Source organism: Perca flavescens, chromosome 1, assembly GCF_004354835.1.
Source record: "Perca flavescens isolate YP-PL-M2 chromosome 1, PFLA_1.0, whole genome shotgun sequence".
In the NCBI taxonomy this organism is placed as follows: Eukaryota; Metazoa; Chordata; class Actinopteri; order Perciformes; family Percidae; genus Perca; species Perca flavescens.
In genome coordinates this window covers 19683971-19699277 of record NC_041331.1, presented here as the reverse complement: position 1 = coordinate 19699277, position 15307 = coordinate 19683971, and the positions used below count along the sequence as shown (strand labels likewise).

The 15307-nt window shown below is 39.2% G+C and overlaps 1 protein-coding gene across 3 annotated transcripts in view; it reads right to left on the bottom strand.

The window, feature by feature from the left end:
* rasa3 (RAS p21 protein activator 3) overlaps nucleotides 1-5916 on the bottom strand; it is a 46528-nt gene extending 40612 nt beyond the window's left edge. For all 3 annotated transcript variants that reach the window (XM_028583330.1, XM_028583339.1, XM_028583348.1), the window contains exon 1: nucleotides 5686-5916. In XM_028583330.1, the coding sequence (XP_028439131.1) occupies nucleotides 5686-5740 (55 nt within the window). In that variant the 5' untranslated portion in view covers nucleotides 5741-5916. The remainder of the gene's footprint in view (nucleotides 1-5685) is intronic.
* Between the last annotated feature and the right edge of the window lie 9391 nt (nucleotides 5917-15307).

Sequence of the window (15307 nt, the reverse complement as noted above, 5' to 3'; positions counted from 1 at the left end):
CCCTGGACAGGAGGGAGTTTGGGAACCTCTGCTTGCCAGCTGTCAAGGGAAATGGGGGGGTCGGGGGGGGACTGGTCACTGCAAATTTTTCCCTCCCAGGCTCAGGCCGCATTCACACAGCCTGCGTCGGCCGTCCGACAGTCCGGGAAACAACGCAAATCTTTCCAAACATTTTGAATGGGGGTAGTGCGTTTAGGCTGCAGCGGGGTTTGAAAAGTTTAGACCGACTCAACTTTTGGAGAAATGCAACCCTGCGTCACGCTGCGGTGGCGAATCATGTAGCCGGACATCTGACTTGTCAGTGTGTTTGTGTGAGCTATGGTTTGAGGCGATGTGAGAGTCCCGTACAGTAAACAGGAAACGTCACGGCCTTTATCACTGCCACAAGAACGTTTTAAAACAAACAAAAAAAAGAAAAACACAAGCACTGAACTGCCTGGGAGTTTGTGTAATAGCTGAATGTTTCCTGCAACAAGAAAGCTCACCCTATGTCCTAGTTGTGTCTTTTCTTTCTTTCTCTCCAGTGAAATAAAGCTGCGGTCGGAAACGTCGAGATCTATGAATGATCTGACGGAAAACAGTAATTGTGAAATATAAAGTATATGTGTGCTACGTTGGGGAGGATAAATAACACAACAAGACATCACACAAATGGGCCGTTTGTTAAGTGGCACTCCCACCATCGCACAATCCTGCGGAAAATCGCTGGATCACTGTTTCTGGTCTGAGCGTAGTTTCAGCCAGCCTCAGTCATCCAGCCTAAGCTGCCTGAATTCAGCCACCCACTCCTATTTCCTCGACCTCTAACACTTTACCTCCTCTAATATGTAATCTAGTGTTTCTTCTAAAGTGGTCCACTCCCACTATTGTCACTACATCCAAAATTACACTTGTACTGTTCTGAATCAGAATACCTTATTGATCCCTCAGGCAAATGATTTAGTTGCAGTTGCTCACAGTCAAATTCAAGGTAAACTAACAGTAAGAAAAGCCAATAAGTGTATAAAGTAACAAAAGTAACATAGCTACAGTAAGTAACAAATAAAAAATGTTAAGTAGAAGTAAGTGAGATTAGGTTACATGTAAGATTTGGTTAAAAAGATTGTTTCAAATGGATTGTTACAACACTGTAAAGCCTCAGCAGTGCAAGTTGAGTAGCTTACGAGGAGAACTAATGCCGTGTTTAGTGGAGATCTAGTCCCAGGCCAATCCAATAACTTACATCCTCTGCCACATCACCTGGCACCAGGCGCACACTGAACTCTGGAAGGATCTAAACCTTTAAATTGGGGATTGAACAGCAAAGCCAAATCTAATTCATTCAATATTTAATTTTTCCACAGATGTACCATTGCTCACTGACACTTACCTACTAGCAGTGGGGTTTAAGATGTCTAAGTAATTCATTTTTTTAAATTCATTTAAAGGTCCCATGGCATAAAAAAAAGAGTTTTTTTAACATTAATATGCTTTTCAGGTCCGAGCCCTGGGTATCCGGATCTGCCTTTGAGAAAATGAAAGCTCAGATGGGCCGATCTGGAATCTCCTCCTTATGAGGTCATAAGGAGCAAGGTTACCTCCCCTTTCTCTGCTGTGCCCGCCTAGAGAATTTGGCCCACCCATGAGAGAGAGAGAGAGAGACATCATTGCTTTCAAACGAGCAAAGTGGCAGTTGGTCAAGGCCACACCCCCCCCCACCCTCTCTCCTCCTCCATAGCTACAGACACAGAAATGGCACATCCTAAGGAAAGCTCATTGTGGGACTGGCTCTAGTGGCTGTAATTCTGCACAAAGGCTGAATTTCGGGAAAGAGACTTCAGATACAGTATTAGGGGACCACTAAGGTCTATATAAAAGCATCCAAAGAGCACCATGTCATGGGACCTTTAAAGAAACCAATATATGGTTTGATGTGTTTTCCAGTGTTCCGAGTTTGCTAAACTGTGTGTCTAGCGGTGACAGAGATGTTGAAAGCACGCATGTTGTTGTTAATTAGTGCAAAGTCCTGACTCCAGCTGTGCCGCTGAGAGTCCCTCCTGTCTCTCTGAGACACAGTCGCTGACAGATGAAGCACAGCCTGCTCCTGTATGTGAGACACCACCTCTGTCCCTCGCTCTGTGTATCCCTACATCTGCTTTGCATTAGCTTGTTGCCATGCAGGAAAAAACACAAATTCTTTTGTAGTCTATTCCAGCTAATCAGGAAGTGAATTGGGGGTAGTGTCCTGTTTCCTGTGTTCGCCAGACACAACGAACTCGGGCCCAGTAGCCCCGTTCGGTTTCCGAATCCAGTGTGTTCATCCAGGAAACTGAGGAGAGTCATCACCTGGTGGAGCTTAACAATTATAAATCATCTCTCTCTCTCTCTCTCTCTCTCTCTCTCTCTCTTACAGATATTTGGCAGATTTTCAGCTCTGAGTCATCAGCCAGCCTCAGTCTCATGCCAAAGCACAAGACTTTGATGAAAACAATGTAATGCAAGGGTTACATTACCGGGAGCAGAGTGCCGTAGGGATCGGACTGACAGCGAGTATGACTGCTGCTAGTAACGGTGTAAACTCTACTGTTGTCACTGTATGACAATACAAAAGAACTATAACTGAGGAAACGCAACAATACAGGCTTAGAAGTGAAATCAACATAAATGTGCTTCATCAGTAAACTGTAAATAACAAGTCATGACATCATGCTATAAAGGCAGGAATCTCTGTGAGTCTGTCCGGTAATCTGTCTTTGAATTTGGTGACCCACATACGCGAAAGACATCACACGCAGCACGCTGTGTGCGAAAAAGGTCAAATGCAGCACCCTGTCTGCAGCCGGCTACCGGAGACTATTTGGAAATGAATATCTGTGCTGTGTATTTCACCATGTGTGTTTCTGAGCACGGATGCTGGATATACCAATGTTACAATCAAACTCTTCTTCATTTCCCTGGAGTCAGCAAGCATGAGTGGATAGCCTACAGAAACACTGTTGCAACTCAAATTGTATGTCACACTAACTTATAACACTAATAACCTGACCTCTGCTAAATAAATCCATGCTTTGAAGCAAAATGATGTAACTATTTGACCTTATAACAGGGACATTCAGGGTTACAAAGGCATTCACGTAATAAAGTTAACAAGCCAAGTTAGCCCTCTGAGCTAATGTGTGCTAATTTCTGTAGCCAAGAGTAATAAAACAAAAACACGGAGGCTCCGTAATCTGAACCATATATATATATATATATATATATATATATATATATATATATATATGCATACGAGAGTAGAAGTATATTTATTGATAAAATTGATTATTTTCCCTAGAATCAATATTTTTATAATTTTTTTTAGATAAAAGGTATCGCCAACGGAAACTTCGTCATATCCGTTTCCAGCAAAATAGACCAAAAGCAGAAAATGCAGAAAATACATGTTCTATACTTATTTACGGATGAAATAAATATCTGACATGTGATGTGCATTCTTTTTAGAAAACAATTAGTTTTTAGAAATGCATAGCAATTTATAGTAATATAAAACAAAGAGCTGAAAGAGAGCCAAGATGAAAATCTTCTACAAACTGCTATTTCTTAGCATTTTTGCTTGAATAAATGACTTAAACAATAGTTTCCGTTATTATTTTGATGGTAGACTAATCAACTAGCGGTTGCAGGCAGCTCTACTACAATCCAAAATAAGATTTTACATCCGAAAGTTTAAAAATCAATCCACCTCAACTAACTACAACCGTAAAATGCTACTTACACATGAAAGCATTAGTAATAATTCAGTAATAGACAGTGTATAACTCACAGGGATCATTTTTCTGTACTTTGACATTTTTAATACTTTATGTAGGCTACATTTTGGTCTTCTGGACTTTAACTTAAGTAACTTTAACTTGTTACTTGAAACAGAGTATTTTACAAAGTGGTATTGCTACTATTAGTTAAGTAAAGGATCCGAGTACTTCCTCCACCACTGCTATTTGCTGCTATGTTAAGTAAGCAGGCTTGTTTCTAGGAAAGATGTTTGTGACAGACAGAGGTCCTCCACTCATTCAGTTTTCATTCACAGGAAGTCAATGCTGCTGGCTGACTGAACATTCATTCAGAAAGTGCAGCAATCTAACAAGGCCTTTGTGATTTAACAACTCTCCCTGGAGCTGCAGGTCTGAGCAGCCTATCATCTCACTGAGGCTGGACTACTTGATAAACTTGATTCAGGGTGGTTCTCCCTCCAGCTGTTTCCAGCCAATTTAACAGCAGGTATGGAGCTTAATAACACAGTCTAACTTTGTACATCAGCTCAACTTTAAAAAAAAAAGGGCCACCCGATTGTTTTTGTCTGATCCTGGCTGGCATCATCACACTGCAACATGTGAGTTTGTCGTCATTTCTTCTTTCTCTGTTCAATCCTCCTGTCGCATGTTTGGAGTAAAAAACAAGCAGACAGCACAGCCAGGATGAATGGCCCGCCAGATGTCGGTGAAAACTACAGCAGATGCTTCCAAACGTCCCATGTTGACCCAAGATAACAGTTTAGAGCAGACAGAGGAAAAGAGTGTTGCTTTGAATGTTTTGATATTAAAAAGGAAAAAAATAGGTCAGACTGCAGCATCTTAGACTTCTTCCCCTAACAAAATAAACACTATAACCTTTACTATAATTACAGCCGAAACAATTGGTTTAGTCGATTGATAGAACATTCAATTTATCATTGAAAAGCGTCTCAATTAGACAGATATGCGGCTTTTGTTGGTTTCATATCACTATAAATTTGAAATATTTGGCTTTTCAACTATTGGTTCAACAAAACAGACTACTTGAAGACACTAAATAAATTGACAATAGAGAAAATTATTTTCAGATTAATCAGAAAATTTGTTGTAACCTTAACTTCAATACTGCAAGTACTTAACTTAAAAGTAAGCTTACAGGTGACTTGATTTTTCACTCCTGTTTTATTATTATTATTATTATTATTATTATTAATATAAGCCAAGAGATGTATGTGGTTAGGTAGTTGGCATTGTGTTATTACTCCAGTTTAAAGAAATCTCTGAATTGCATGAAAACACTGTCCTCTCCACTAAATCCTCCACTGCAAACTGTACTCAGTCTCCTCATGGCCTCCTACAAACCAGGGGTACTCACTGAAGACCAGCTAGATATCTAAAAATAGAAATCTGGGCTAACAATCAATAGCTAGACAGTGAAGCCTAAAGCTGTGTGGAGGGGGGAGGCCATAGAGATAAGAAGGGGGTGCAATAACATGAATGGGTGGCTGCAGCTAAGGTGTAATAAAGGATTTATTTGATGTTTAGTGTCCAGAAAAGGCATCTGGATATGTGCAGCTGTGGAGCCTTTATGTCGTACAGCCTGCTAAATATCACCCAGCAGTTCCAGTTCAAGTCTCCATATGTGAACCTCAATCACACCTGATTTGGATTCTTATGCCAGCTGCTAAATTCCCACAAGGCTTTGAATATCTCGATCCCCCTCCTCTTTAAAATGTTTACAATTTGCAGTTCTTCAGCGCTGAGAGAAAAGCGTGCGATTTGAATTGCAATAACATCAGGAACAAGACATATATGTCCCCCTCACCAGTCTCCAGCCCTCACTGCCCGCTTGGCCCGTTAACATGGAGCCATCCATTGAGGCGCTCAGACTGGGGGTAGGGATTTTTCTTCTTACCTATTTTTATTTTAACGCTCTGGAAAACCCGGAGACCTTCCTCTTCTACCGCCATGCTTTCCCCGTGGCTCTTTCCCTTTTGAAAACTAGATTAAGACAGTCCTCCACGGTGGTCGGTTCTGGCCTCTCCAGCGCACGGATAATCCAGGGGTTTTGCACATCTATGCACTCCGGACAGCGATTACACTCCGGTCCCGATCACTGCTTCTGCTGCTGGCTGAGAACAAGCGGGCAGATTCAGCTTCAGTCCCGCAGCAGCAGCAGCGACAGTGGAGGTGTGGCTCCACACAACACCGCCCACACATATGTATGGAGGGTGATCTGTGCCACAAACAGAAGGAGGAAAGGAAGTGGTGTCATTGACGAAACTAAAGACAGCCCAAGTGCCGCCCACTAGGGGCGACCTGACTAGCTCACCCCATGTAGGCTGAGCCCTTGGCAGCGGCCTGGGGTTCGTCCCTCCTCTCTCTCCCCTTTCCTGTCTTCAAGCTATCCTGTCCATTAAAAGGCCATAAAAAGCCCAAAAATATTTTTAAAACTTGCTGCCCACTCTCACAAACATATAATAGGCTCGTTCGAGATGAGCCAGGCCTGCGCAGAATCGATCACCGGCGATTGCCGCCCAACGCATGCCGGTTAGATTTGTGTCCGATTTGTGTCCGACTTGATCCCGACGTGCTCTGACGTCATGCACATGTAGGCAACAATAACCTCAAAAGATCAAGGCGGCCGCAGTTTTTAGAGGCAGACCGGGCATGGCGGGAAATGCCTGGCTCTGCCAGCTGATCTAACAGCTGATTGGCTCAGAATCAACTCAACATGATGACGTTTTATAAATTATAAACTTTTTATTGTTTTTTAATTGGAGGGATTTTAATTGCTATATGTCTAATTTAAAGGCTTATTCTGTTCAGAACATATGTTGTGTGGCTGATAGTGATAGTGACGTTTAAAAGTCAGTGAGACTAAATCCCTTCAGATTACAGATCATCTACAATCTGTTGTATATTTACATCAGCAACAGATCGCATGTAGAGCATTTTAACATCTACTCTGTCTTAATAAAACAACTGGAGACTGTGTACAAGCTGATATATGGGTCTGGCGAGGCGAGGTTCATCTTGAACGAGCCTAATAAAATAAATAAATACAAATGAATCATGTGGCAATTTACCAACAAGTTAACCATTATTTAGATATATGGCAGAAATGCATGTTATTAAGATAAGATATAACTTGATTTATCCCAAACAAAATTGCAAGTTGCAGTACAGTAGGGAAACATACAAATATATAGAGTGCAAATATAAACTATAACATGTCAAATATCAATGAGGTGTAAATCCAAAAATATACACAGTGCTAAAAATATAACCTGGTTAATGGTAATGTGCAAATCTGATATTGCACACAAATTGCCAATGAAAATTCCCTTCATAAAAATGCTCTAAAATATATTATAGGCTCAAGATTTCTGTGTTGTGGTCATATCCCTGGAAACCACTGAGGTCTTAAGTCCTGTCTTGCAACATATTTTAACCCCTTACAGCCCGGTGTTCTTGCACACTTGCTGTATGACAGTGAGCAATTTCAGGCATGTCACGGAAATCTTTTTTTTTTGTCATGCCCTCTTTGGAATCCCAACCAAATTCATGACCCCCGTACCACCCCACTCCTGTGTTAACCAGTTTAATTTTAATCAACCAATAACAACATCGATGAAACGAGCAATAAAACAAGCATTATCTAATGTTGTGAATATGAATGGGTTCTTCACTATTTTAGATTTAACTGACATATTTGCTCAATAAATATATATGCTAGAATATATTTATATATGCAAGAATAAATATATGCGATAATGTAAATATTGATCATCCAGAGCTCTTTTTTTAAAGGAAAAAAAATAAGTTTCTATATTTGTTCATGCCGGCCACTTATATCAATCATTGATGAGGTGACAAAATGCCTTTTCTTTTCTTTCTCTTCAGTTTTTTCATATGACCGACACTACTGGGTAAATGAGAATAGCTAATTTCTCAAAACAGTGTTCAGGACAGGATGCCAGGTCTAGTGCCGAATGGCCGCAGTGTGTATAGTTATGAGAGGTGTTGTATTGGTTTTGTGATTAAAAGTGAATCTTCTCACTTAATAGCAAGAGCAATATGCAAACAAGCAGCTTTATTTTATAACATTGGCAGCAGCTACCAAACACATCAAACTGCCATGTCTCTATGTTGTCATGTTGAAATATTTGACACAAAAAAAGCAGCAATAGTGTTGTGGATGACACTGATCCTTCTCTTCACGCTCCTCTTTGGCATTGATCGCCCCTCATACATGGCTTCAATGTTACTGCTCATCTTTGGCATTAATTGCCCTTCATAATCTCTACAACGTCATGAGGATAGCTAGACTCTGAATTGACAAGAACTTGCTCGTTCTCTTAAAGTGTTTTTTTATCAACATACAAAATTCCAGTGCCAAAATAACTTGCAATAGTATTTGATGCCATTCCATCAGGCACAACAATGCTTTTTAGAAATACAGGCAGACCTCCACCTACTTTCGCCTCTCTCCCCAATACAGCCAGTCTCCAGTTGGCAATGTTGTTTTTCTTATTTTGTCCTTCTGTTCTGTATACCTCTGTATGATTCTCTGTATACTTTTCACTTTTCTGGGTAATAAAGAATTTAAAAAAAAGAACTAGCTCATAATGTTGAATGATAATAAAACTATATAATTGCACCTGCTGGCAAAGCTAGGTGATCATTCTCATATACATCAGCATTTTCTTTGTACCTTTCCTCTCTGAGAATAAGCAATGCATCTTCTGTGACTGTTCAGTGTTACTCCCCCTTTATGAGCCTCACATGCAGCAGCTCCCCAAATTGTTTCCGACATCAAATAGACTGCAGATGCAAAAAGCAACAAAACAGCTTTACACTGTTATTTATGTGGAGCAAATGATCTATTGCTGTTCCCATGATCTGAGCTTTACAGGCTGCAAACAAATAAGGACTAGCCTTACTACCATTTCTACTACTTTATGGACACTGCAAAACTCAGGACACGGTGTACAATAGTATGGTCTAAGAAGTGCAACACAATGACATTAGCTTTGTGCCTTTGAAACCTAAACTGAGTTGACCACTAAGTATCATGCAGCAAAATGTTAATTTTGGTTGAGTCTGGGGAAAAGACAGTGTACATACAACAATAATGATTGATTCTGTTTAAGAGGGTTCCTCAAGTGTACAAATCTCCACTAACTCAAGGGAGGAATCATCCTCAAAAACAGGTGTTTGAGAGCTAGATCATCTACATTTTATGGTCAATACATAAGCGCCTCTTGAATGGTCAAATAAAGGATAAGGAGATTGGAACTGTGTCTCTCAGAGACTCAATTAAAATATAGAGATACTTAAAAATGTTATTAAATGTATCTAAATCACCACCAAACTCTTATCAAACTATCCTGGTAACAGACAGACAAAATTATAGTGCCAAAAGAGAAATGTTCTTAAAGGCAGTCACAAAACAAGACAGCAATAACCTGGAAATAATGAATTTGTTGCTGTTTTCCTGTTGACACTGATCTTGGGTCAAATTTAACAGATGGAAGAAAGAACAAGGTGCTGGCCTGCTCAGTGGGAGGGATGATGTCTGGAAAGGGTTTACCATCCGTTCAGGTGAAAGACAAAGGGTCATCATCAGTCCACACGACCAGCCTATTGGACCACGCCTCTGAGATCACCGTGAACACGTTCCTCAAAATAGCCTCACTCTCGTCTGGGGCGCTCTACAAGCCCAGCTGGCCGAGCCCAACACAGCAGAGATGTGGGACTAAAAGACCACAGTTGGACAGTCTCTTTACCAGAAAAGACGGTTAGCTGCAGTGCTTCTGCTGCCAGCTAAAGTGTTGGGATTAGCTGTGACTCCTTTAGAACAGCTCTAAATCTAATTAAGATATATATCTCATCGCTACCGTCAGCATGTTAGACCCTCCTCAAGGGGAGAAATGACAATCTCCACACTGCAACAACCCTACCATTCCCCAAAGCTAACTGAATGCAGTCGTTGAAAGTAATCAAGTAAATTTACTCAAGTACATTTATATTTGATGCTACTTGTACTTATACTTCAGTCATTCTAGAGGGAAATATTCTACTTTTTTCACTCCACTGCATTATTTGACAGCTTCAGTTTCTAGTTACTTTTTCTAGATTTGGATCACCAATGGTGGAAAGTAACTAACAACACTTACTTTAATTTTGAGGATGTACTTTAGTTCAATGCTGTTTTCCCAATCTTTTTTGGCTTGTGACCACTTACTAAAAAGCAGTGTCCAGTTGGGGCCTCGTGTGACACATTTCAGATGTCTATGAGTTGTTAGCAGTTACACCAAAGAGACATCCCCATACACCACTCTCACGTGGTTTCCTTTATTCAAGTTCTCAAGAGGTAAAACTATCCAATATTTCACAGTAAATAAAACAGTAAAGATTAGAGAGGAAGGTCCAAAAAATCAACACAGATGTGTGTAGCAGAACTGAATTTTTTTTTTTTTCTCTCCCATTAACCATATCACAAACTCTTATCTTTGAAAGGGGCCTGATACATCAATGGGCCTGACCCCTAGATTGGGAGCCACTGGACTAATACCTAAATGTACACTACCGGTCAAAAGTTTGGGGTCACTTAGAAATTTCCATTCCAGACAGAATATCAGCAGAGATCAGTTGCATTGTTTTTTTAATCAGGGCAGCAGTTTTCAGATTACATTATGTGCTTACATAATTGCAAAATGGTTCTCGACTGTTGTAGACAGAAGTGGCTGAAGAAATGCTTGAAATTCATGCTTTTTGGTCTAAACGTCATACCCAAATTAAAAGTGGTACAGCTCCCATATACTTTGACACTTAGGGGTGTGCCTGATATCATTGGAAAGGAAACACTCAAGTTGTGTCAGGGTGATTCTAGGCCTTACTGAATCAGAGTTACAGAGGCTAGAATGGAGATTTTTTATTTCTGTCCAAGTTATAAATCTGTAAAATTATTAAAATACACTGCTGTAAACACATCTGACAGGTGACAGACAACACAGCATTAGCCACGTCTCAGCTTACTACAGAAAAAAATTCAGAAGCTAAAAGACTCAAAAATGGATTTTATATGAATTCTTTTCTACAAATATGTCTGTGCGTTTTTTATTTCTATTTGAAAAGTGCAAATAAAAAAGCCAAAAAACTACAAAATACAACACTTCTCAAATACACAAACAAACCCACATCAATCACCTTTCCAATGATATCAGGCACACCCCTGAGTGTCAAAGTATATGGGAGCTGTACCACTTTTAATTTGGGTATGACGTTTAGACCAAAAAGCATGAATTTCAAGTGTTTCTTCAGCCACTTCTTTCTACAACAGTCGAGAACCCTTTTGCAATTATGTAAGCAAATAATGTAATCTGAAAACTGCTGCCCTGGTTAAAAAAAACAATACAACTGATCTCAGCAGGTATTGTGTCTGGAATGGAGTGGAATGGAAATTTCTAAATGACCCCAAACTTTTGACCGGTAGTGTATATAAAATACTTGACAAGCTACAATAGTTAAATGCTGCTTACACATTGATGCATCAAATAATGTCATATTTAATAGTATAACACTCACAAGGGCCATTTTCCTGCAGAACGAGTAGTTTGACTTTTGAAAGTCAATCCCGCTGTTAATACTTCTGTACTTAGGTGGGTATTTAAATGCTTGTTACATGCTTGTATTGATCCTTCACATTGTTGCATTGGTACTTTTACTTAAGTTAAGAAACTGAATACAAACATAATTAACAAATATGTTATGATGCATTATTATAGAATAAACTACCCAACTGTATATATATGTATATATGTATGTAAAAATAGTTGAAAGTAGCCCCGCATTTAGCAGCTGCAACAATAATGAAGCTTACTACACATTGATGCATCAATAATTACAGTATAATCCCATAATATTATACATATTGGAATCTATCATGGGCAATTTTGCATAATGAGCGCTTTTACTTTTGGTAATTTATTTTGTATACATAGATTTTTCAATGAATGAATTTGACTTGTATTTGACTTGACTCGAGTATCTCAGTACTTTTTCCACCACTGACTGAATGTGCATATTGTGTCTGTGCGTTCTTATCAGTGACACAGTTAACAACATGGTTTGTGTTTGACTATCTCCTCTAAAACTCTGCAACTACTTCCGTCTATAATAATCATGGTATTACCAATGTTGAATAACCTCTCAAGACAAGTTTATTTATTAAGAAAAACTTAGCAAAGGGGAAAACAGCAATAGTAAAGGTCCTTTATGTTGGCCACATCCTGTCAGCTGCATGTTTGTGCAGCATGTGGCAATATGGAAGAGTGATTTGGGCTCTAACTTCATTTAAAGTTGATTTAGCCCAGCAGGTAAACTGAGGACTCTCCTCTTGACTTTTAACTTTGCATGCACAGATCACTGATGCACAGATCAGTCAAATCACCGTAATATAAGAGTACAATGCAAGAGTCAACGGTTGCCACTATCAATACATAACAACCAAAGTAGTATCATATCTGCAACAAAAAAAAACGGGGGGAAGCGAATACAGTCTTTTGTAACTGCTGTATGCATGGCATCACATAGGGAAATAATACTTTAAAGACGTTTATGACGTGCATTTATTTCAGTTTAGCTAAAGTGGCTACGCCCTGTGGTAAGCCACAAGCCTGTGTGTGTAACTGTATGTGTGCGAGTGTTAATGGTATAAGACAGAGAAACAGAAAAAAAAAGCCTCATATTTTGGAGGTCTAACTTATCTCGAGCAAAAAAGGAAACAAGTAATATCAAAATATGTGTCCCAAGTGTGGGCGTGGGATTAAAGATAGACTTTATTAATCCCACACTGGGGAAATTCCTGAAAAGTGTCTGTGGAAGTGTGTGCATATGTTCATGTATGCGTGACAATACAGAGCCACTGACAGAAAGGAGGAAGAGAAGGCAGATGCTGACCCTAAACAGATTAGTCAAAGGATGCTCACTGTTGTTTTATTATGCACAAGCTAGCCACCAGAGCAGCATTGGCACAATTAAAATAACTGCACACTTACAACTAACCCTCCCAACCACGGCTGCTTGTTTTTTTTCTTCGTAAGTACAAGCACACACCGTAACATAGAGTGTACAAATGTGTATGGATATGGTATATGTAAGTCAATGTGAAATAGACAGTGAGTACTGAGTTGAACAGATGGCGATTGACATGTGCAAAGTTAATCCTGGTATTATGTAGAAAAAAAACAAATGACTAGTATATGAATCAAATCTTAGACAATGCATGTGATTTGGTATGTGGAAATAACACCACGGCAACTTTATCTAAAAATATACCCAATTTACATAAGCTGAACCTCCATGTTGATCAGATTTGTTATTTTTAAATTGACTGTTTCCACCTTCCTCCATTCTCAACACGGCATCTGTAGAAAATAAACATACAAAAAGCTGAAATCATGCTGTAGGCTAGTAGTGGGGTTACAGAGAAACTAATGAGCAACACATGCAGATATGCTGATAGTCATTTCTCCATCCTTTCAGTTAAACCAGAAATCCAAACATTTATCCAAACACAACCTTTTGTTCACCTCCCACAGTCTCTGATTGAGATTAAACATTTATATTTTATCAGTTTATTTATTTTATCCTATGTTATCCTAATCCTAACCATTAAAATATGGAGTGAGAAGTGATCTGTTGTTTAGATAATAATAGAAAGTACGAAGTGAACAAACATGTTTACTAAGAAGAGTTGACCGGACACAGAGGTAAACTAAGAAATTGCTCAGGGCCACCAGGTTAAGCCCCAAACCAGCAAACTACACATCGCTGTTTAGGAGATAAATCTGTATCTCAAAAATGTAAACCTTCCTGACACTAAGAAAACATCTCTGTTTATGTTTGCTTGCTTTATTATCCAGATAGCTCGGAGTCTGTTATGAGCCTAAGAGGTTAAGAATCATCTCACTTCATGGAGGATATGTAATGCATGAAAAAAGGGCATACAAGATTTAACTTAACAGAATCAAACGTAAGGTACATTGTAAGTGCACAGTGCAGTGTAAAGTGCATTGTGATTGGTGCAAGCAGCTATTCTTCAAAGGATGGATGTTTGCATGAAGACTTGTTTAAAAGGTAAATCTGTAGACATCAGATTCCATTATGTTGCCCCTTAATATGGTACAAAATTGAATTGTAGTAGCAGCACTGCCAAACTTTGCAATTAATGACTTCCGTTTAGTATGGTCAGCCAAGAGAACAAAGTTTGACTGCAGCAGTGACACAACTATCAGTATTACAGCACCACCTAGTGCCCACTTATTGGATGTGAAATGAACCAGCTACAAGATTTACAGGGTGGAGGGAATATTTTAGGCCTGTAGTCTTATGCCAGTCTTCTTTTTCCTCTTAGACTGGTCTAATGCAAGTTATACAGTTTCACATAATTAAAGGCTAATATTAGTTTAAGCCTAAAAGGAAGCCTAAGGAAAACATGACTCATGATTTGCAGTTTTCTAACAATGTAGAAGTATTTATTAATAGGATAACCCCTTGAGATGGATCATCTCATTTTCGAGGGGGTCCTTAAAACAATGTTCTAAAGAGTTAAAGGAATAGAGAGTTTTTAGAGTGCAGTGACTGGTTGGACATTTACAGCGGAAGTATTGAGCAAAAGCATCTCAGTTCTGCACTTAGTTGAGGTGGTATATTACTGTGTGTTTTTTTGTATTGTTACACTCTTGTCCTTTTATTCTTCCAGAAGGCTGCTGGAGTAGCTGAGCTGAGCACTTTGACACAGTTGCTCAGTCAGCCACGTTTTTAGTAATTTCGAGAGAAAAAAATTCGTAATTTACCCAGAATCTATAGAATATCAGCCATACCTTTATTAGTCAAGAACTAGACAGCTTTGCGCAACCCAAGAATTTTCGGAATTTGTGGAGTCTAAATATTAGAGCTGAGAATGCAAAGTGATGCAAAGATAACGGTAGAGTGATGAAGATTTCTATCAACTACTTTTTGTACAGGCTGACACACTCCTGAGAGGACATCTAATCAGTCAGTCAATAAAATCACCTGTGGGTGTGCATACTATGGGTGTGTTGCATGTAGGGCTTTTTATGTGCATTATCAATAATGTGAAATAACATTCCATTCCTGAGCCCAAACACTGCATATTACATCTCCAATCTAAGTTATTTTGTTCTTGATTTCAAAGACAGCAGACAGCTCATATGATAATTATCGATAAAACGGCATGCAAATTACAGTACACTCATAATAGTGACATGGCCCCTAACTCTGATCAAATGCATTACGTCCTTAAGTCCTCTGTTGTTTCAGTTTGTGTTGTATAAAGTGTTCACATGGTCCTTATATCAAAACAAATTTCATTTTAATCAAATTACCATAAATCAACTGGCACATGGTGAACCTGGGGCCTGCTGGGACCTATACAACTTAGGGTCCAGACTTTTATTTTGAGATAAGCGAGCCTTGGGTACAACATTACATGTACACTAGGGTGT